At 39.3% G+C, this 23,243-nt stretch overlaps 1 protein-coding gene across 1 annotated transcript in view; it reads right to left on the minus strand.

Annotated features, from left to right (window-relative positions):
* The window catches only part of DPY19L4 (dpy-19 like 4), a 33,199-nt gene extending 10,666 nt beyond the window's left edge, over nucleotides 1-22,533 (minus strand). The window contains exons 1-16 of the mRNA XM_005517015.3: nucleotides 22,392-22,533; nucleotides 18,754-18,861; nucleotides 17,670-17,794; nucleotides 16,854-16,944; nucleotides 14,948-15,069; nucleotides 13,974-14,119; nucleotides 12,267-12,390; nucleotides 11,585-11,719; nucleotides 10,282-10,413; nucleotides 10,095-10,193; nucleotides 8,836-8,909; nucleotides 6,854-7,012; nucleotides 5,136-5,255; nucleotides 3,922-4,042; nucleotides 2,484-2,540; nucleotides 70-152 (exon numbers count right to left, since the gene is read on the minus strand). Coding sequence (XP_005517072.2) covers nucleotides 70-152; nucleotides 2,484-2,540; nucleotides 3,922-4,042; nucleotides 5,136-5,255; nucleotides 6,854-7,012; nucleotides 8,836-8,909; nucleotides 10,095-10,193; nucleotides 10,282-10,413; nucleotides 11,585-11,719; nucleotides 12,267-12,390; nucleotides 13,974-14,119; nucleotides 14,948-15,069; nucleotides 16,854-16,944; nucleotides 17,670-17,794; nucleotides 18,754-18,861; nucleotides 22,392-22,533 — 1,838 coding nt within the window. The remainder of the gene's footprint in view (nucleotides 1-69; nucleotides 153-2,483; nucleotides 2,541-3,921; nucleotides 4,043-5,135; nucleotides 5,256-6,853; nucleotides 7,013-8,835; nucleotides 8,910-10,094; nucleotides 10,194-10,281; nucleotides 10,414-11,584; nucleotides 11,720-12,266; nucleotides 12,391-13,973; nucleotides 14,120-14,947; nucleotides 15,070-16,853; nucleotides 16,945-17,669; nucleotides 17,795-18,753; nucleotides 18,862-22,391) is intronic.
* Between the last annotated feature and the right edge of the window lie 710 nt (nucleotides 22,534-23,243).

Genomic DNA, 23,243 nt, shown 5'->3' on the forward strand with positions numbered 1-23,243 from the left:
CACAAACTGCTGAGATAAAAACACCCTTACAAAAAGCAGTAAAATAGAAACGTTGGACTTCATGCTTACTTTATCCATGTCATAAGTTCTACTGTATCAGGATCATAGAATTCTTGCAGTTCTGTAAGCTCTGTCATTATTCTAGGGAAAAACTGATGGAAATGTTTTTGGTTACTTACAGTTTAAAAAAATATCTACAGAGCATCTCACTATATTAAGGCCTTAAGTGACACAACAGAAAGGGGTTTCAACAGTTTTCCCCCCAACTGGTACTTTTGCTTGAATATTTTGCAAATCTCAGATTACATTTACTTACCTGACAGCAGGAGACCCTCTCCAAAATAAGTATGTTAAACAGAAGTTCTCATCTCTATTTTATTAGAATGCTTATAATTAAAAATAAATAAACAAATAGCAGCAACAACATTCATCAAGTGGCCTTAAATGCATCAAAACCATAGTTCAGGTGGTCATATGCAAATGTCTACAAATAAGGGCACTGAACCAAGATGATAAATCTCCCATGGCAAACCTGCTCGAGCAGGAGGGATTGGACTGCTGTGACTTGATGGAAAGATGCAAGCAAGACAGGAGAGAAGAAATTTCCTAGACGAGCCCTGGTAATGTGACCTGGACTTGCTTCTGACTTCAATCACTACAGTGAAGGAAAAGTACATTACAAGGTGTGAAGTGGGTATCTCAGTTTAGGCTCTTGAAAAACATTTTGGGAAAAGCAGGGATTCTATGACGTAAGATAGAATGCCGCCTCTTTCAAACCAGGCCAGATTGCAACCCTGCATCATGGCTTTCCTACCCTGTCAGGTTTGAGGTCTCTCTGTTAAGACGGGAGATTTTGTCAGTCCTTGAGTCTTTTGGAACGTTTATCTGAAAAAGACATGACTGGAAACAGGCCAGCCTTGAGGGGCTGGAGCAAGTACATGCACACACTGTTGTAAATGCTAAGTGAAAGTTACTGGTTGTCAGCTCTTTTGGAAGATGTTGAAGTTTACAGATTATGCCAGATTAAAGAGACAACTTACTTTGGGACAGCCACAGTGGACAGACAGAAGTGGGAGCCTGCTTCTAATGAAGAGCTTCTACCCTCACTACCTGGACAACTCAGCTGTCAAGTGACAGCAGTCTACAGCCAGCACAAGAGCAGCTGCCATATGTTTGTGTCAGGGACAAACAGCACTGCTGTTATACATACATTGGAACTACTCCCAGAACAGAGGGAAGGAAAGAGGAATTGCTACTGCCACCCCAAGGAGAACCTGCTTCACTCATCAATCACAGCACCTGGAAAAACCTAGTTAGAGGAAGGACTATGCCAGACACAGTCAGAAGGCAGCCAAGCAAAAAGATGCTGAGCTATACACTCAGTCTTTTATAGCCACGGTAACAGATTAGAAGTCTCAAGGCATTTTTGCTGCTCTGTTACTTCTAATCAACATTCTCAACCTCAGGATGAGTTATGAACGTGGAGAGCAAACTGTTCACTAGTACTTCAAAGCAGAAGCTGGATCTGCAATGGATGAAGCCCCCTAGAGTCCAAACCCCGACACTGCTTTCATTAAAACAATCTGAAAGAATTACTTGGTTAACTAAATTAGTTTCCTCTATTGTAATATATTTCATAACTTTTTTGAGCAACTCTAGCTTTTTTTACAGACAGTATTTATTGCTCCATCAAAAACATGTAAAAAAGGCTACAATGGAAAATGTGGCTGCAATGTAAGATAAATGCTACAAAATCTGTTAAAATACTGTTGGGCAAGACTGGCTTCTATATATGAATTCTCAGACTATCCAAACTACTTTAAAGCTGTGTCAGTATAGCGGAGGATTACACTTCGAGATGTTTCACATATTTTTTTCACTCACAGGAGCTTAAAAAATAATTTCCAAATACTCTACCCCAGTCTGTATACGACTTGAAATAAAGAACTAAGTATTTATTTTCAACATGGAAACATCTGTGTCTTTTCTTCTCTGTATTGTACTAGGTACACATCTTAACACAATGGTCTGCACAAAGAATTTAACTCCATTATAATTTGATGGGAGCTTTTCAAACAGTTTATTTGGATATAGCCCCCTGTAATTTTACTTCATCTAACTTTACTCCTTCTCACTTAAACTGAGATTGAGGCAACATAGTTTTCAATACCCTGAGTTTTCACTTGGCAGTATATTCTTTGTTGAGCCAGTTTATACATCCAAAGCTTAACAGCTGGATATAATAAAGTCTTAATTTAAATTTAATTACAATAAGTGATTGTTAAAAAATTAAATTGTCAAATACCTTATTCTAAAAAAAGTGAAGTTTTTTTTATAAAACTAAACATATTTTCAGCGGATGACAGCTTCAATTTCGTCACATATATTTAATTTCAACGAGTATATTTCATTATATTTGCTCATCATTTTGACTCATATTGTGCCTACATACAAAGAAAACTCCACAAAGGTACTTTTCTTACCTCTTTCCACAAGCTGAATCCAATTATAGTGGGAACTGCCATACTCAGAATAAGAGCCTAGAAAGTACATGTTAGAGAAAATGGATTATGCACCATTCTCCAACATTAAGGTGTCTGTTGATTCTGCTCATACAGTGAGCAACACTTATGCCTGAAACCATAGAGTGACAGTAGGTGAAAATTTGTGGTTTTCTACCAGGCAAAAAACTTCCCTCAAACAAGAATTTGCCTAATTTAGCATGGAAGGCTTCATTTGACTCACAAAAACTTTACTATCATTTTTAGGGACAGTTAATTACTACTCAAGTAACACTGATTCCATGTGCACATAATGTAGGAAACAGAAAAAAGTAAACAACTCATATTCAAATGCTATGAGAGAGGAAAAAAACAAGCACTTCAAACCTCTGATCTTGTTGATGCTTTTGTTCAGATTCACTTTATTGATATGCAAGACCCAGAAACCCATCTCTCAGCATTGCAAGGAGAAAATAGCTTGTATGCTATAGAAAACATTTGGTAAGGAATGCACACAAAGAATTCCTTTGATAATAAGCAAACACATCTACTATGTTAATAGTAAAAAAGCAGGTCTACATCACAGAAAACATGAAGTATATAAAAGAATGTGCTTACCATGTACCTGAACATATTGTTACTCCCTGACTGAAAGAACACAGTCAATGTTTCTGATATAGCAGTGCATGGTATTTTCACAGGAGACATAACAAACCTCTAATATATTTATTCCTATATGCCTCTTGAATTTAGGGTTAGCAATATCCTATCCCTATTTTATTAATAATGCACAAAGCTGCTAAAAATCACACAAAGCAGTTCTTGTAATATTGAGACCAAAGCTTGGAAGCAGAGGAGTTGTTTGCTCTGTAACACAAGCTTATCTTCAGTCACACACTTCTCTATAATGGCCATACATGAACAAATCTTATACAAAGTAACTTCACTTACCATTTCTTATGAAGCAGTTTTACTCTCAGCAGTTAAATACACCTTACCAGCCATTTAAAGACCCATTTCTCAGAGAAACAAAGCTTGCGTCTCCCCTGTGTGTACCAATACTTTTTCTCCTGCATTCCTCCTAAAAAGTGCATGACCTTCTTGACCAATCCCAACTAGATATGACAGAGAGATCAAGGTCTCAAAGATTTCTTAAAAGAAGTTGACAAGAGTGAAAGGGAGATGAAGACAGCTCTGCTTTTTATGAGGAATGGTTGTAACATGAATGCAACTTTATCACCAGGTACCAGAGAACAAGTGAAACTAAGAACAAAAGACAGAAAAAGCAGACCATGTGCGTTCCACTGCTCACAGAACCACCAGTTGTTTTCATGGGTTCTTTCATGGGTCTTAAGTCGTGGTCTGTAAAGCTATATGCTTGCTAGCTGTATTTTCCAAGATTTTGGCAACAGCAACTCACCAGCAGTATTGGGTGCACAGCTTTCAGTCGAAGCCACTTGAAAAGCGTCATCCAAAGTTCAGGAGAGCACACACCAAATGCAGCAAGCATGCAAACATAAGGTGTCCATAGATATTTCATTCTGAAAAACACTGCAATAACTTAGTTGGGACCCTGTGTATGCCTCTGTACTCAAACTGCTATAAAAACATTCAGATGTTTTTCTCATGTCTAACACAGTCTGGATGTTCAAACAATCTGAGGACAACTTTGATGGTAGGGCAAACCCAAGGAAATCTCTAGCAGAAGAGCTGGCACCTGACTACCTCCTGTGAGATGGAGGAGCAAGATCCTAGGTAAAAGATGACAAAATCCTTCACAGATTTCAGGGGAGGATGAAAGAAAAACAGAGAGAATAGCAAAGTCACTTGGCTGTTGTGGTTTTCTAGCCAAGAAGGGATAAAAAGCAGCTATTTGGCAAAGCTGTACAGACAATGTACTATAAGAGAGTTCCTGAAGAAAGGAGAGGAAAATATTTAATTACAATTTATGATTTGCTAATGTTGTCTGCCTCTTAAGGGTAGACTAGTCAGCTTAAAACAACTACAGGATAACACAGCAGCCTGCTCATTTTAAGCAATATTTGTGAATATTTAGATTTTAGGATGAGGAGCCTAATAGAAATAAAAGCCTGACATCTTCAAGATGATTAAGCTGAGAAACAAGATTAGAACAATTATGTCTTCCAAACATCAGCTTCTCTAGCTTTAAGAACTAATACAATACTTTCAAAATTAGTTCTGCTACTGCTTTAATGTATAAAGCAAAGGTACACTTCATGGCAGCCTACACATAAGAAGAGGGATAAGAAATCTTCCATGTCCCAATATTCCAGCACTATTCTGTTCATCGAAACACTACACAAGCTCTTGCTAAAAATAATTACAGCACAATTCTACACTTAAATACCATAAAGTGTTTAAAATGTGATTCAATTAATGTCTTGGACCTTGGCTGCCATAAAGCTTGGAAAACACATTAAAGAGATCAAGCACAAGTGTTCATATAACCATATCCAATTTATAATCAAAATCACCTTTGACTACTCTTAAGTATTACCACTATATGATAAAATTATTTCCAAAAAAGGGTGGACTTCAAAGGGATAAACAGCGTATTATGTCCAGTAAGGAACTCTGTTTCTTTCAAAAGAGATACATCAAAATCACACTTACCCTTCCAAACACATCGCTAGACAACCAAGCAAAATTGTGTGAATTACATGATAAACTATTTCTGGCCTCTCTCCAATTCGACCATCCTCAAGTTTAACTGTCTCTTTCAGTGGTTCACCACTGCAGTTGGAGAAAAAGAGACATGACTTAATTCAGATATTATCCCAAGAAAAGGTGCCAAAATACTTTTAAGTCACAGTGCACTAAGATCATTCTGTATCTTAGCATATAATATTGTTGCACTATTTACTTGCTTGTTGTACTTGATCAGTGACCTATCAGTACCCACTGTCCCTTGTTTTAGATTGCAACCTCTCCAGAGCAATGGCTGTAAATTAATACAATGGGATCACTGCCATTGACCACAAATCTTACTTGAAGGTAATTCAGCACCAAGAGACAGTCTAATTAAGAGCATGTACACTACAAACATTTAGACGAATCATGCTGAACATGCATTTTAAGTTCCTTCATACCATTAGCTTGTTAAAGACTTCTGGAATCAGTAGGATGATAATTGTCTGCAGAATATGTGTACAACAAAGATAACAAAACTAGCTTTTAATCACATTATTATAAGTTCAAGTAATATATTATGAATAAGAATCATGGCCAAAATCTTGCAATGAAAGGTTTTCTACTAACAAGATAGCAAGGCACAGAAGAGATAACAATTCTTTCTACCCTGGTATGATTTCAGGTTACATTTTTATAATAAGCTTCCTTATGAAATTAGAAAAAATATTTGAGAATATTAACTGATTCAAAAATTAAAAAAAAAAAGAGAAGGTTTATTTTAAGCTTTTATTTTAAATAAATAAATAGTTATTTCAACCATTAGCAAACAATAAGTTGGCTCCATTGTTCTCAATATCCTATCACACATCCAACCTGACATTTTCATTTACAGCAACATAATCTTTATATGCTAGAAGCCTTCATTCTTGAAATAAACCTATTGATTTTGCTGCAGACAAGTAAGAAATTTGTTTCAGTATCTGAGCAGTTACACCATTCATCTTCTACCAGGAAGAGATAATTTCCTAACCACTAAGTTTCCAAGACAAGTTATGCTAGGATCTACCGAGATCCTAGAGGGATCCTAGAGAGAGGTTCCATTACCCCTTCTCTCAAGGGAACTGTGAAGCACTGTGAAACTAAAATTAATTGAGTAAGTTTTACTTCAGCTCTGTTCCAAGCAGCAAAGGCTAGTGGACCTTATCAGAGTAAACAAGTGTTTTAAAAAACTAACAGTGGAGCATTAGAAATCCAAAGTCCTCTCAGCTCCACCCACCTCATCTTTCTCAACATGTAAACTTGAAAAAAACCCAGAAACCCCAAATCTAAACCAGAAAAACAAATTGTAGCAACAATTAGATAACTTTGCTGTTGGAAGGAGAATTACAGATATAACATCTTTCTCTGTCAGTGGGAAGAGACAAACACATCAGCAAACATCAGCCAGAGATCTGCAGGAACTACACCTGTGGGGAAACAAACCAGTGACAGCTCCCTGTCCTGACAGTAAGGATGCTCAAGAACCTCCTCACTAAGGGACTTTTCTTTAGGAGGCTGTGGTAGGCCTTCCCACTGGTGCTCACATGCTAACAAACTCAATGGTACAACAAACTTTGGAGCAACAAACATGATGACCATTCCCTGAGGCATACAGGAGCCTCTTATTTATAACTTATTTTTAATAGAAACAAGGTACTTACCAAATTCTCCTAAAAATGACCTGAGTTACAGAAAAAAGGCAGATAATTAATACTAAAATATAAAAAGGCAACAGTGATGACTGTGTTAGTCGCAAAAAGAAGTCTTGGGAGGGTGCCTGAAGAGATTCTTGACAAAGGAGCCAATTCATTGTAAAATTCCTAGTAAGGAAATAACATTCCATTAAAAACAATAACAATGTCCCATAGATTAGAAAAAAAAAAACAACCAACAACCCTGCACGAAACAATCCCAGTTTAACCTATTCATGTCATGGGAAACTACTTGAAATTCATCTTTGAAAAGCTACCTTTTTATCATTTGAAATTGCTTTGCAAATACTCCTTAGAGTAACTGTCAAAAGGTTATCTTCCCAAAAAGCATCTGTGATCTGAACAGACCTGATTACAGTTCCTTATATCACAAAAGCCCAGCTTCCCATATAACTCCATTATGGGAACCAAAAGAATCTTGTTGTCACAATGGATTAAGATTTTAGAGATATTGATGCAAGAAGGTATGCTTGTCCTCATTCCAAGCAAGGAGATGAAGAAGGGAAAGTGGTCATCTGAGATCACAAAGAAGCCTGAGGCACTGCCAGGAATAAAATCCTTAATGTTGAAATTCTAGTTCTGTAGCTGAAGCCACCTGAACATTCTTCTTTCTGAGCAAGCAGGAAGATAATACACTCTGCCCAGAAGCACTGTCAGTGTGTACTCTCAACTGGAACTGCTACAAGCATGTGGTGCTGTGAATGCATTCTTGTCTTTGTTTTGCTTTCGTCCCTCTTTTCATTTTCTCCCAAGGGAAGACTAGAGGACAGAACCACTTTCAATCAGACAGTTTAAAGATTAACAGCTGGGCATGTCCAAACTGGCCTTAAAAGATAGATCTTCAAGCTCTTGTGCTGCAAATCATAACTCCAGTACACAGTTATGCAGTGTTCCAGGTGTAAAGGCACCCAGTTTCTCTCATTCTCTGGCTTCATTGGACAGCCTGAAAAGTGAGGTTCAGCAAGGTCCCAGGGGGAAAAAAAGGAAATCTCTTAATACCTGGGAGCTGAATAAACTGAAATCCTGACCAGGAGTCCTTTCTTTTCTTGCAAAACACTTAAGAATGGGTATGTGTGTGTGTTAAACAATGCATCGTAGTCAATGTCAGTACATCTTGTCTTCCAAAAGCTCCCCAACAGTTTCAGTTGCGTGTGATGTCATTTTCCACTTGTTCCCCTGCAACGTTGTGAAGTAGTTTTTTGTAAGAGATGCAGCTCTTCAGAGAGAGTTCCAATCCCTGCACAGAATTGCAAATCTTGGCTTGGTTCCAGGAGTGTGTCAGTCCTTACTAACACTCCATTGGAAGTTTTCCAGAAAATCTGTTGCCATGACATCTTCTTGCAGTCCAACATCCAACTCCTTTACAGATACTAATGCTTTTCCTTAGAATCACAACAATTCCCTCTGACTTTTAAGATGTCCCTTGTCCTAATTTCTTCCAAAACATTACAGGAAGTATTGGGGATACCCACAACCCAAGTCTCTTTTGAGATAGTATCAATAGTTCATGACTCTTTCCAGAGCCTTTTTTCCAGGCTATTAAAAGCTCATACTGCTACCTTTACCCTATTAGCTTTGTTTTCAAGTCTTATTAGAAACACTAGACAGGACACAGAAAGTTTTCACTCTTCAACATCACAAGAGAACAGAAACCCTTTCTTTCTGAGGCACTTCAGTATTTTTCATGCCTTGGGATGAAAGCATTTCATTTCAAGGCATGAAAAATACTGAAGTGGAAACCTTAATACCTTAAGTAAATTCTGTACGTGCATATTTTTTTTACTTCAGTCTTAAAACCAGACAACAAATAACTAAACTATTTCCCTAGCTCCTCTATAAAACTCTCACAAGACAATGAAATATTACACTTCTCAGAGCAGTTTCAAAAGTTTGGATATCTTGGGAGGTGTAAAGAGTTTAAATAAACTTACTTAGTTGTGTTTAAGCCAAGTTTTACTTCAATGAACTTCAGCAAATGCTCATTTTCTTTATGAGGAATGAACATCTGAAAATTAATTTATCAGAGAAAAATCATACAAAATGCTGGAAGCAGTTTTCACATAGTCATTCAGATTATAAAAGGTCAGGTAACTAAATCTACTCAAGATTTAGTTAAAACTAACAAAATGTATTAAGTGTGCCAATTAAGGTACTGGTATAGTATTGTAAATCTTCACTTCAATAATCTACATTTAGGGTCTACTTGAGAATATTATTCCCTTCATTCCACTCCCATACCACAACAGGAGGGCAAGTGAAAAGTTGCCAATAAGTTGTCAAGAGACTACTGAGCAGTGTAAGGAGGATCATGAAAATCAGACACAGACTTACTCACAAGCAAGCCTAAGAGTGCTGTGCTTGGCTCCACTAGAAAATAGGACTTCAGCTGAGCAAAAGTCATGAGCATTTGTAATCTTCATACAGATTGTCTGAGCTGCCTAAAGTTCTGTAACTTACTCACAATTGTAATTTAACTCACATTTTTCAAGATTAGACTTAATTTTCCTGGAGATACAGTAAGGCTAATCATTCTGAATGGCACAAGAAAATAATTACATGTGAGCATTCTTTCAAGCCTTCTAGGGTTCAGTAGTTTGTTTACTTTTAATCTAATACTGTTAATTAACACAATTATGGTGAGTTTGAGACGGAAGAAAAGCACAATGATGTGTGTAAAAGGCCAGCAAGAGGGAATTGCTAATCAAAATACAAGACCAGGCTAAAATCCCACTGTGTAATCTCAACTCCTAACTGATTCCTACACAAAGTGAAAACCTCTGTTTCCATGTTCTACTTGAAATGTAGTAGAAAATTAATATCTACCTTGAGACTACTCATAGTTGTTCCTGGCTATTGTGTCATTATGCACAAGAATATAATTTTAATATTTTGACTAGTCTGTAGAGGCCATCCAAGTTATAACAAACCCCAAATTTAAGCAATAGATAAAATGTCTTTTACAGAGTATTTCTATGCTGTTTCAACCCAAAAGACCAAAACCCCAACAAGACCACGCTGTTTGAGCTGCTACAAAATGACTCAACTTTTAGCAGTCATACTAACTATGAATTAAGCTATGAACTAGCATATCAAAAAAGACAAGCAACACTTCAAAAGATTTTTTCAAGATTTATCTGCAACTTTCAATTCAGATTCTGAAATTAAAATCACTTTTTCAGAGGAATCTTACCTTTAATAAGAAGTTTAGTGTCACTGCTACCGTAAGTACCAAATAAATATACATTATTTTCAACAATCTTGACACAAAGGTACTTTTTTTCATATTCATCTGCAAAAATATTAAAGAATTCTGTATCATTTTGGAGTTCAGTTTAAATTTTAAAATTACACTCAGGATTAGAAGAAAGTCGAGTTACCTGAAGGGATTTGGAGAACATTAAAGCTACCACAAGACTCAGTAATGGTGACACTAGTAAGGCTGAATTTTCAAACTGCAGAAGGTAGCCCCCGATGAGAGAAAACAGGTAGATTCTGTATACCTCATGCACCTGTTGAAGAAAAAAAAAACCAATAAAATAAAACTATGATGGATATAAATCCTGCTTTTTAGAGCAGTAGATAGCTCACTTCCTCTGTTAATCAAGGGATTAACAGATCTCAATCCTTCTGAAAAGTATTGCACGTGAAAATTATTCTGGTCAGATCCAGTAACTAATGGACAATTCACAAGAATTCTGTAAAAATGCCAGAAGCAGGAATATTTTACCAGGTCTCCCCATTCAGTAACACCTCCCTGTGATACAGCACAAAGCAGTAACTACAAGGCACAAGAAAGAACACATAATTTGTGACAGAGCTCACCTGCAAACAGGTGCATTCCTTGCCCTCAAAATAACTTGTTCCTAACCTGTCTCAGGAATGAATACTCAGACTGTTATCTATACTTGCTGTTATTTACTATTTGATAAGCAAATCTTATAAACCTTGATGCTTGATTCTTCAGACTTTTACCAAAACACCCATTTTCTCCCTTATATACCCTGCTTTGAACTACAACAGATCAAACATTTCCCACTGCTGAGGAACAGAATAAAGAGAAACTGAAAGAATAGATGAAGAATTAAAATCCCATGCATTTTGATATCTAATAAAACCAGAAGGCACACAAGTACAAAGGAGCATATATACCACTGTAACATGCAGAATAAAAATGCCTTGTTGCAACATTTCTAAGAAACATTTTGCAGAATGAATTTAAATACTATCTTGTATTGAAAAATCAATTTGCCTTCAACATCTGTCTAGTCTATTTATTGGCAAATCAGTGCAGGACAGGCCACTGAGGGTGAAAATGAGCCCTTTGACTGCACAGAGCCAACAGAGCACTTCTTTGGTCTGCCCACCCTGCTGTGAATAGGTGAAAGAAAAGAAGAGGCAGCTAGACCAAAACAGAGGAGTATCATTCATCACTCTTTTAGCTCCCCAAGGATGTTTCAGGTCTCAGAAGCTTTGTTCTGAGACACAGCAGTCCAAAAGAGACTCAGTTTAAAGTTATTTTATTCTTCTGGTAGATATCACATGCACTTCAGCTGGGCCCAGGCTGCAAGACATTCATCACTCAGTCTCTTGTGCCCTCTGGAGCTCCTGAGCAGTATGAATGGCAGGCAACTCAGAGGCTGCCTGTAAGTCCCCAGTCAGTAGGCTGAAAAGTTCCAATACCTTCTCTGTCTGTGCTAGGGCAAAGCTGTCCAGCAGGAAAAGAGAAACAGCCTGGACAAACAGGAGATAATGACTGTATTCCCACATCATCATGAAGGTATACGTTGAGGCATTCACCAAAAGATAACAAAACTTCTAAAACAAAAAGAAGAAAAGAAAAGGCATTAATTTTGTACCCATGCATGTCTGTCACCAAGAAACTGAGGTCATTAAAACATAAACTATGGAAATAAATTATTAATTTGGGAAATAATTAAAACACTGACTTCAGACATGCTTAACTTTCAGAAGGAAGAAAGTAATTGCTGAAATACTCAAAAACATTTCAAGCCAATCAGAAGAAACATTTTTGAGAGAGAGTCAAGGTAAGAAAGTAACAGCCATCTTCTTCAAGAAAAACAGTTTACATGAGAAAAATCCTGCCTCAGTTTATTTAAAAAATGCAGCACGTGGTCCATTACCACACTGCTCTCTCTGAGCCCTCCTGGGGGCATAACAAGGTAGGGCACAAGTTGCTTAGCAAAAACTGCACATGCCTAGGTGACATCCAACTGGGTCTTCAGAAAAGAAGAAACAAAACATCTACTGTTTTCTGCCCAGAAGGACAACAATAGCAGAAGTAACTACCCTAGAGTACAGTTTTACCAGCAGCTCTTTTATTAAGAAACTAATTTTGTTTTACCTCAGCAGAACAGTTTAGGTTCTTTTTTAAATAGCCTGTGAGAGCTGCTACTTGACATGCAAAATACGGCAAAGCCCAATTTTCTCTTGATGGTATAGAGTAATCAATTCTTGTTGTATCTGTCCTAGAATAAAGTACAAAGAAACAAAAATATTAAAATATTTATGGAACAAAAATATCAAGGAAAGCCTAAACATCACTTCCAGTTGTACATGAGGCCTTGCAAGCAAACTTTTCCTGATTTTGGTGCAAAGTAACACTGACACCATTTTCCTGCTCATACAGTTCACAGATTTATTAACAGCATGGAAGGCCAAATCTTTACCCATCAATTTAGCAGGTGTCCATGTTAGCTATCATTTACAGGACTGAAACCAAAAAAGCATCTGCCTTGAGCCTTTTCTGACCTGCAATGAAAATCAGCTCATAGCTGGGAGAAACTATTCCTTTCAGTTCTCATATAATATGTTTTAAACAAGTGATTTAGGTACTTGAGCACAACATACTCAGGACAAACTGGTGCTCGCTCACAGCAGCAGCAGCAAATATTTTGTCTACGGGGAAAAATTCTGCCCAGCAAAACAAGAGAGTAAAGACGGATAGGGAGCATGCAGGGTTTTATCATGGAATGACTTGACAGTATCCACACAATTAGAGGTGTAGGTGAAAGTTTTTTAAAGTGCTAAAGTGACTCAGAAGCACAAGCCACACTTTCAAATGTGATCAAAGGCATCAGTCTCAGAGGTACATAGTCTTCTTTGTGTCTACTATGCCTTTAAAAAGGAGCCTCAGACTCCTTTATCATTCAGGTATTCAGAAGCATCACCTTTCATTTTTTCCTCTGAAGCCTCTTACAGAGGCATTTTTGGATCTTTTTTAACTACTAAACCTTTCATTTTGTTGACACTGTTTGATGTTATTCACTGTTGAAAAAAATTACAGATTTATCCACCATTTTTCCTATTTTCTACTGTTCATACCAACTTGATGAATAGTATTTTCAGCTACTAATCACAGATCCTGTCATGATGACTTCACACTCCTAGAAGATGCTTCCCAGCTGTTCAACTTTAAAGGTAAATCTCCAACATTTTGTTCCATATTTCAGGTGCTCTCAAGTTCACAGAAAGCCCCAGAGCTCCATGGTGACAAACCAAGAGCATGAAAATAGGTTTACATTGCCCAAATGAGGCTCCCTATTATTGTGGTGCTTCCTAAGGAGAAGGGGAATTCCAAACAAATTGTTTTAAAATAAAAAAAAATCTTAGTATTAAGATCACCTAAGAAAATTCCACTTTGCAGAAAAACCCACTACAAAAAGAAGATTAAAAAAACCAAATGTCACAATATTTAGAGCTGGCCACAGAGTGCAGTTCTGTTTTACAGCTGTTTTGGATATTTGTCTTCGTTCTTCATCAGCACAAAACCAAATCTCCTGAGGAATTTTTTTGAAAAATGAAATTGTCATAAAGTCAGTTCAACTGGTAATGTGGATGGACAACAGGAGGCCTTTCCATTAAAAAAATTATCATGAGAATCAATGAATCTCTTGCAAATGTTTTCTATTCACCATAAGATATTGTTCTCACAGTGAGAACAAAAAACTTAATAAAAGCATTTCAATGCACTAATTAAAATCATTTCAATCCACTAATATTTTAAAATGCCTTATTGACAAACTAGATTGTATAAAGATGTTTTTCTTACCTGTTAATAATGAACCATGCTACAGTCAGCATTCCTGCCAGCCAAGTCCCACTCATAACCCAACTGGTTACAAACAATGCAGTCACATAAATTCCCTGCAGTCCAAAAACTATACCAATGTAGAAATACACTGGTTCAATAACTTCCTGAAATTACAAATAAAAACGAAGAGACATAGTGGCAACTGAGCTGAAGCTGGAAATTATTACTATTTACAATTTGTTACTGCTAACAATGTGCTAGGTGCTTTACAAACAGGTAAGAGACGCCTCCTATTCTAGAAAAGTACTGGGCATGCTTTTATTTGGGGCTCAGGAAGAACAAAGCAATGTGAATTAAGTGCACACTTCAGGACTCAGCTTGCCAGTGCCATGATTTTTGAGTTTGCTTTAGCTTGAACACTCTATGTGTCAGATTTAATAAATCTATGCTGCAGTGGGATATAAAGATCAAAGGACTACTAGAAGAAGTTATAAAAGGGAAGAACTTGAAGAAGTAAAGATGTGGCAAAAATGGTTCCAAAATAAGTAAATAATAAAAAAAGATGAGAGAGGACATAAGTACACAGCATAAGCAGAACAAAGCCTGAGTAGAGTGTAAACTGACAAAAGGGTAATCTACAGAAGTGCTTTTCCCTATGGGCATTGGACAGACAGATACCACTATAACAGAATTCTGTACTCCAAAGGAGTTAATTTTCCTGTTTTTAATGGATAGCACAGATACTCCTGACATTTCTAAGTAGTCTGTAGAAGTAAAGAACAACAGATAAGGTTAGTGGTTAGTGTTAAACCCCAAAAATCCTATGGCAGAGACTGATCAGAATTGAGGAGAACCTGGACCTGGTGAGAGCCTTAGCTCAACTCGTTCAACAAAAATGGATGTGTTCATTGGATCCAGCACAGAAAGTCTCATACTCACACACACAGATACAACCATAATGAAAGTACAGGAAGTAGGAGAAATGCACATACTTCGCTACCAGATGCTTGATATAAAACACTGGCAATCAACTCTGGGTACAAAGTCATTTGCTGAACAGCATTTATGGTCTTCAGTGATACTGTCTTATTGTTGTGTGTCAACTCATAAACACCTACAGACAAAAAAAAAAAATATTATTCTTGGAATCACTTACTACTGGCTGTACCTAAAAGAGGCCACAAAGTGTATTCAAAGGTAGGGGGAAACAGATTTGATCATTAAAGCTGCTGACTGATTCACCACACCTAGTTTTAAAGGAAGGAGAAACTTCCGTGTTAGATGTCATTCCACTCACTGATCTAGCTAGAAAGTTACTACCCTTTTTTCATCTAGTCTTTGAATAGAAGGCCCAAAACTAATCATCTGAAGCACAGTCTTTTCAGTAACACACTGATGTTACTGAATGCAGTCCTGGAACTACTTGCCTATAGATCACCTTCACAGGAAGATATTAAGGAGTGAGACAGATCTAACAGGGATGAGCATGATGTATTAAACCCATCTCCAGAAGGACATCAGGTATGATGGCTTCATCACCCCTTTCAACTCTGCATTTCTGAGATTTCTAAGAATCATTCACCAAACACAATGTGCCTTTCTATGAGATTAAGATGGAACTGAAGCTGCCATACTTGAAGGATCACTCCAAGATCATTCCAAAATGTTATAAATAAAGAAAAGACTTGTCAATACTTAGAACAATAGAGCAAAACTAATCTAAATCAAGATACGGGGGAGAACAAAAGGCTCAAAAACAATGCAACAGTCAAACCAGACAATTGTTTCCAGCTCTGAGCATATCTTGCTGTATGGTCTGCAGCTGGTTCTCTGTAGGCCAAACAAGGTCTTTCAGGACTTGTAACTGGGCTCAGCACAGCTGTAATACACTCTTGAAGACTGGATGCCTTGTGATACCTTGTAGACACCTGAGTCTACCTGTTTGCAGAGACAGCGTCCCTGAATGAGGCATGCCATCCACTCACAGCATGGGCAACGTCCCCAGAGGTCATGAGGCACTGAGTGTACCAAAGACCTCAGATATTGCTGATGTGCTACATTTCAGCTGGGAAACTGTTCAACCAATAAAACACTAAGCACAAAGTTTAGTTTTACTGACTTCAGTGAGGTTTCACTAAGGGACTGAACTAATTCAGTGGCTGACCACTGCAAGATAGGGCAGTTCAACCTCTTCTCTCCTGAATTCCAGCCCCATTCTAGTGCAGTTCTGAACTCCCTGAACTAGCATGGAAGTGCTCCTTCTTCTTTTCACTGCTTTAGTTTCCCTTTGGTTTAGGGACCTAGGGTCAGTGAGCCCAGAGCCAGCGCAGGATAAAGAGCAGGAGCACAAAGGAAGGAGAGATCATAGCCACTCAGTCTGTTCTCCTTCCTGTTGCTTTCTGTCCCCACCACTCAGTGCTCATCAGCATCTATTCATCACAGCTGACAAGAGTAAAAACTTCTATCAGGGACAGGATGGAGCAGATCAGCTTGTGACAGAAACTGTTCTGTCTTCTGGCAGAGGACAGAAAACAGTAATTTTCATCCCTCATTCCAAAATTCAACATAAATTATATTTACATGGCAGAAAATCTGCTACTGTGATACAGGCAAACTGAATGATAATTTTGATACAGGGCATCATAAGAGTAATATTAACCCTATCCTTTATTTGATTATTTGAGTATTGATTAAAGGCAATCTGCTGAAATACAGGATAGTTAACTACTCTTTTTGAAATGGCACTAAAAAGTTAGGACAGTGTGCGTATTTTAATTAATCTGACCAATATACCTACATAAGAGAATAAAATTAGTTCTCCCCAGTCTGCAGGAGTTTTTTACTGTCTACAAAGAGAACAAGACTTTTCAAAGTTAATAAAACAAATGAGTTTTGTACCTCTTTCAAAGGAAGGAGCCTTTAGCAGTTCTTTATAGAATGAGTAATAAATGGCACTGTCACCCTGAAATGTAATTTCTCGTTCAAGTTCCTAGGAAAAAAATAAATATTAATCTCGTGCAATCTCTTCCCAGAGAAGACTATCTATTTGCAGATAGACTGCTTCTGTAACACAGTACATGGTTATGACTTCACTGTACATCTTCAAAATATTCCACAAAACATTACTCTTCACAGCATTTCTATCAGGTACATAATGCTCTCTGTAACTTAGCAAACATGCTTGGAATCAAAGCAATTCAAATCCACATTGTAAATCAGCACGAAATCCACAGGATCTTTTCATATTCACAAACCTGAATTTCATTCAACTTTCTATACTACACTTAATAATGGAGTTCTTAAGAAAACAAAACCAAACCAACTAACCAAAAAATACAAAAAACCACCCCAAAAGCCCAAAATAAACACAGAAAACCCCAATAGCAAACCCACAACCCAACCCAAATAGCCCAACACATAATCCTGTTGATCAGCTTCTGCAATCCCATTATGCTTCAATTATTTTTCCATATTTTAGAAAGGTATTTTAAGAATAAAGGGTGGCATAGAAAAACATACAAAAGCATGACAAACCACAACTGTTAGCAGGAAGAAAAAAAAAAGAAAATTAAGAAGACAAAAAAAAAAATAAGCTGTTTCAAAGACAGAGGCCTCAATAGAAGAACAGGATTCTGCAAGTAGTCTCAACATTACACGGATCAGATTTGATTTCAAGGACACAATTTGGCTTTTGTTGCAGTAGTTTATCTTTACCTGCCTGCTGGAAAACCAGAATTTCCGTTCATGATATGTAGAGAGGTACACAGCATACATCATCCCACTGGTGACTGCTGCCAGACAGCCAAAGAAAAGCTTTGCAAAACGCTGGATTAACAGATCTGAAAATGAACAGTGGAAAAGCTAAAGTAGTCCAGAGGATTAAGAAACAAACAGTACATCCTACATATGACTAACTTCTGAACAACAATCAAACTTACTGGCATGAGAATTAGCACACTATCAGCAGCACAGATACATTGAAAACTGGTTTGTTACTTCTGTCCTGTAGTTTTAATTCCCAGTTGTTATTATTGCTTCACAGGACCTTCAGACAAAATACTCAAAAACTACACTGCAAATTTTCTCCAGCAAGCTTTGTTTTCAAATGAATTCCAAGAAAGAAAAGCATCTTCCAGATAATTATAACAAACTCTAGATTCTACCCAAAACACCACAACCTTCTTAAAGACTTTAAGAGACAGAGCTAGCATAGCATATCTAACATAATTTCTGAGACATCCCATTTTCCATTCTGTTTTTGAATATAAGAAAAAGAAATCTGAATTTTACCAAACTCATTCAAAGGGTGTCTATTTCATCTGTAGCTTCCTCGAGTAAGTATGTACTTTTAACATAAAAGCTTTTGGTAGCTCTTTACTTTGGGTGAGCACTTTACTAAAATTATATCTAGTTTTAGTTCTGTTTCCTGAAAAGCTGTAAGGACTTTTTGTCTGCTCTTGTTTCAGTACCATTACTTCATGCATATCAGCTTACAACCAGATCATTCCAGGAGCAATAAAAATATTTATTTGTATGCAAATAGTAACAGTAAATTTCTTAACTCCCCTGCCTCTACCTCCCCAAGCCTGAAACAGTCCAAGACTATAATTTCACTCTCCAGTACATAAAATGTCATTATTAAAGAAATCTAACATGCATGCCTGTTTTCTCTTGAAATATTTAAAAACTTAATTCAAAGTAAGTGTGTTATAAATTACTGTGCTACAAATATCTTCCCATAAAATGTAAGCGAATAATGAAAAAAATCAAAAAGTCAGCTGAAAATTCTGTAGCTTACATTTTGGCGACCTTCCCAGCTTTGAATTTTCTTTGTTTCTCTCCTCTGGAACCATTTTGTCAGATTCTGTGCTGTTTTGTTTCTTTCTCTCTCGCAGGTCTGCTGCCCCTGAAGACATTTTTTTTTTAAAGTTATTGTAACACAATACCTAAAATCACACTGGGAAATCCACACAGCAGCAGGTAGCAGCCAGTTACTGCTACTGATTCAATCCCATGGAAGACAAATTGGACAAAGACTCAATTAAAGTATGTCATATGCCCAACTAAAATAACAATATAACACTACAGAAATTAATTCTTACATTACTCCTTAGAAAAAACAACAGTATTCTCTTGAGGCCATACTCTGGGATTACCCAGAACCCAAACTGGAAGCTAACTGGTTTATTCCATTTGATGAACAGAAATGAAGGAAATGAGTAGTTTAGATACATTGATACAGACACTGGGAGAAACTGGTGCCAATTCCATTCTACTCTCATCCTGGTTTTATGCTGCTATAGCAGTGTAATAGAAAAATTGAGATGCCTATTACTTATATGGCAAAGGCTTTCATAAAGTAAATCTAATATCACCTTTTTCCAGCTTTTGGATCTACTGGAAATAAGCAGATTTACAAATATTTAGTCTAACATGTAATTAAAAAGCCCAGTCTGCTCAGCCACACAGATCACATCACAAGACCAAGGGCTTCTGTTAACTTTTTTGTGAGCAGCATCAGTTTGAAGTCCTGGACCATTTATTTTAATCTGAAAGGTAACAAGGCTAATTCACAGACTGCAAGTCTACATACAAAAAGACTCATTGCAGAAAGTATTTTATAATTCCTACATTAAAGATACCCCACAATATTTATGTCATTCCGGAAGTGGAATGAAAAGGTTTAACTGTAACTCACGCTCCAGAATTTTTAGCTCTCCTATTTGACCTACTGTACAGCATTGCTTGAAATTTAGCAGCCACCAATTTTCCTCTGGACTTAAAACAGCTCCTTTATAAACCCATCCAACTTCAGGCTTGAAGTGTCAATCTTCACACCCTACAACAAAGCTTCTAAGTACTCTGGTTGTATATTACTTCAATTCCAATTCTACAGTCTACTTTTAATTCCTGGCTATTAGATCTAAAAGTTAGAAACTACAGATAGAAATATAAATGGTTAAAGTGATGTCTGCCTGTATCAGGAGACCGTTGTGTTAACAGAGCAATTTGTAAATCATCCTGAGCAAACCAAGATCTCAATAGTAACATTTTTGATGGAATGAACAAAAAATGTCTACCTTCTTAAAAACAAGACAAGAACTGGAAAGATTCTAAACAACACAAGGTGTTCAGTATCACATTTATTATCATGTCAATCCAAAATTAAATGTATACCAGCATCTCTTCATTACATGTATATGAGAAGTTTATCAGCAATGCAAACACCAAGTGCACTGTAGTTAAAAATCATTTGTACTATGTGAAATAAAACACAGTGGGAGAAAACCTGAGATCACAAAAGTGGGCAGATACGTGCTTGGAAGGACAACTGAGTGCCCCTGTCATTCTAGTTATGACCAAAGCAATAGCACTGAGAACATAGGAGGAAAAGGCCTTTGCATCTCTGGCAGAGAAGTGTACCATAGCAGAAGTGTAACAAATTTATAAAGTATTGCATTAACAGCAGCTATAGAAAGCTCCCAAAGAAGTAACAATTTAAAATTCTACTTCTGAAACACCATCTCAATCAGCAAATTATCTTCACCTCGATTTTCAAGACTGCTCAACATATTCCCCCCCTAAGCAGTAACACAAAAAGATGTGTGTTACTTCTGTTTCTTGCAGCTGCCGCAAACAAGAAAAATTCTTTCACTTCAATGAATCCTTCAAAGAGAGTGAAATGAAAGTCAAACAAGGTAACAACTAAAAATTACCTAGAATTTTGAACTGATGACACAGCCTCTAATATCTCTTTATCCAACACATGATTTTTCATCTGCTTTTCACTTCCCTGTAAGTCCCCAGTTCAAACGAGTTCTTGTTCAGAAAACATGTGTTCCACTTATTTTTGTGTTTCTACTGCAGAAAAACATAACTCATTCCTCCTTTGTGCCACTATACTCATCTACTTTTCACCTATTAATTGAACACTGTCTGTAACTTTGTCTTCTCATCTAAAGAAGGATAAGATAGAGCTGGGAAACATTCAGAGAAGGGCCATGAGGGTGATTTAACTCGTGCAATGGCTCCCATACAAGGGACGAGGAAGCAAATTGAAGATGCCTCAGTCTAGATAGAAAAGAAGATGACCAAAAGAAGCATGTCAGACATCTACTAGTTAGTGAAGTGCACAAACACACTGAATAGAGAGCAGTGATTCACCTTTTCTAATACAAGAAGTTCTCAAACAAACCTAGTGAGTCAGGCTAAAAAGAACCAGCTCATTGCACATCACCTTCACGAAGAACACTCCTACCCAAAGAATGTTCTGTAAACCAAGAGTTTGCAGAGATTCATAAGAATACTGACACAGTTATGGAGGATAAGCAACTAGAGACCCCTGAACATACAGAAACCATGTGCAACTCAGAAAGTACCCCGGCTGAGAATAACTGGGAGGCTGGAATGCGCCATGGGACAGATTTGCATACGCTTGTTTTGCTTGTTTTCCCACATTTTTCTGGGTGCCTATTAACAGTTTTGTTTCTGCTGATTTCTCCAAGAAAACTAAATGCCATCTCCTATCCCCTACTAAGGGGGTTTGCACTGAAAAGACATGGAGAAAAATGCTTGTGTAGGGGCTAAAAGTGAAACAGAATCGCAGAATACCCTGAGTTGGAAGTGACCCACAAGGCTGATCCACGTCCAGATTCTTGACCCTGCAGAGGACACCTCAATAATCACACCATGTGGCTGAGAGCAGTTTCAAAGCGCTTCTCGAAAGCTGTCAGGCTTAGGGCCGCGTCCACCTCCCTTTGGAGCCTGTTCCAGTGCCCAAGCACTCTCTGGGTAAAGAAACCTCTCCCTAATACCAATCTAAACCCCCCCATACGCAGCTTCAGGCCATTCCCTCGGGTCCTGTCGCTGGTCACCACAGAGAAGGGATCAGAGTCTGACCCTCCTGAGCAAGCTGCAGACTCTGATGAGGTCTCCGTCAGTCTTCTCCGGGCTGAACAAAACAAATAACTTCAGCCGCTTCCCCTCAAGGCCCTTCACCACCTTCGTACCCCTCTTTAGGGTGCACTCTAACGAACTCTAACTTAACGAAACGAGACAGAAGACTGACTAAAACATGCGGAAGGATGCCAAAGAGAAAGTACACTCAGGGAGGCATCCACGGAGCCCACAGATGCTGCCCCGGGCGCTCTGCCCAGAGACAGTGCCAGGCGAGGGAAGAGAAAAAGACCCCACGTCCCCTGGAGACCGGCCCAGACTCCCGCTTGGGGCTGCAAAGGACAGGCCGCCTTGGGCTGGGGCCCGGGAGGCCGCCTGTGTCCTGCAGCCCAATGTTCCGCCTTCGTCCGTGCGCGGCGGTCCCGGCACGGCCCTGGCACAAACCGCGGGGGGCGGCCACATCGCCGGCCTGAGCCAGAGGCCTGGCCCCGACCGCCTCCGCCCGGCCCCGGCTCCGCGGCCTGAGGAGCCGCCCCTCACCTTCCTCCATCGCCGGCCTGTGCCCGCCGCCCGCCGCTGGGTCCCCCCGCCGCTCGCTGCGGGGCGGCGGGTCCGTCCCCGCCCCGCCGCCCCCACCGCCGCCCGCCCCCCCCCGGCCGCGGGGGCGGGAATGCTCCCGCATCCCCCGGCGAGCGGAGCGGAGCGGAGCGGGCCCGCGCTTCCTCCCACCGCCGGGACTGCGGCTGCGGAGCGCGGGGGGCGGCCGGAGACGAGCGGCGGCGCACCGGGGCACAGCGAACGTACGGGGGCACTGCGAATGTAGCGGGGCACAGCGATCGTACGGGGGCATTGCGAATATAGCGGGGCACAGCGATCGTACGGGGGCACTGCGAATGTAGCGGGGCACAGCGATCGTACGGGGGCAGTGAGAATGGCGGGGCGGCGGGGCACAGCGGGCGCGCCGGCAGTACAGGGGCACCACGGGCACAGCCACCGTGGCGGGGCACAGCGAATATAGCGGGGCGCTGCCGGGCGGTGTCAGCGCTCCCCTGCGGGAGCTCCGCGCTGCCTGTCCCCCCGCGCAGCTCCCCGGTCCGCTCCGTGCCGCTGCCGCCTGCCCGCCCCGCTCCCGAGGGACCGGGCGCCTTCAGAGAGGCCGCGGGGCCCCAGATTAGCTTGGACAAGAGGAGAGGCGGAGGGACCTTATCGCTCTCTACGATTACTTGAAAGGAGGTTGTAGCCAGGGGAGCGTCGGTCTCTTTTCCCAGGCAACCAGAGCTAGGACGAGAGGACCTGGCCTCAAGCTGTGCCAGGGAAGGTTTAGGTTGGACATCAGGAGGAATTTTTTTACAGAAAGGCTGATCAGACATTAGAACGGGTTGTCCAGGGAAG

The sequence above is a fragment of the Pseudopodoces humilis genome, chromosome 1 (assembly GCF_049639895.1).
Source record: "Pseudopodoces humilis isolate 2021_Gansu_Grassland_sample_001 chromosome 1, ASM4963989v1, whole genome shotgun sequence".
Lineage (NCBI taxonomy): Eukaryota > Metazoa > Chordata > Aves > Passeriformes > Paridae > Pseudopodoces > Pseudopodoces humilis.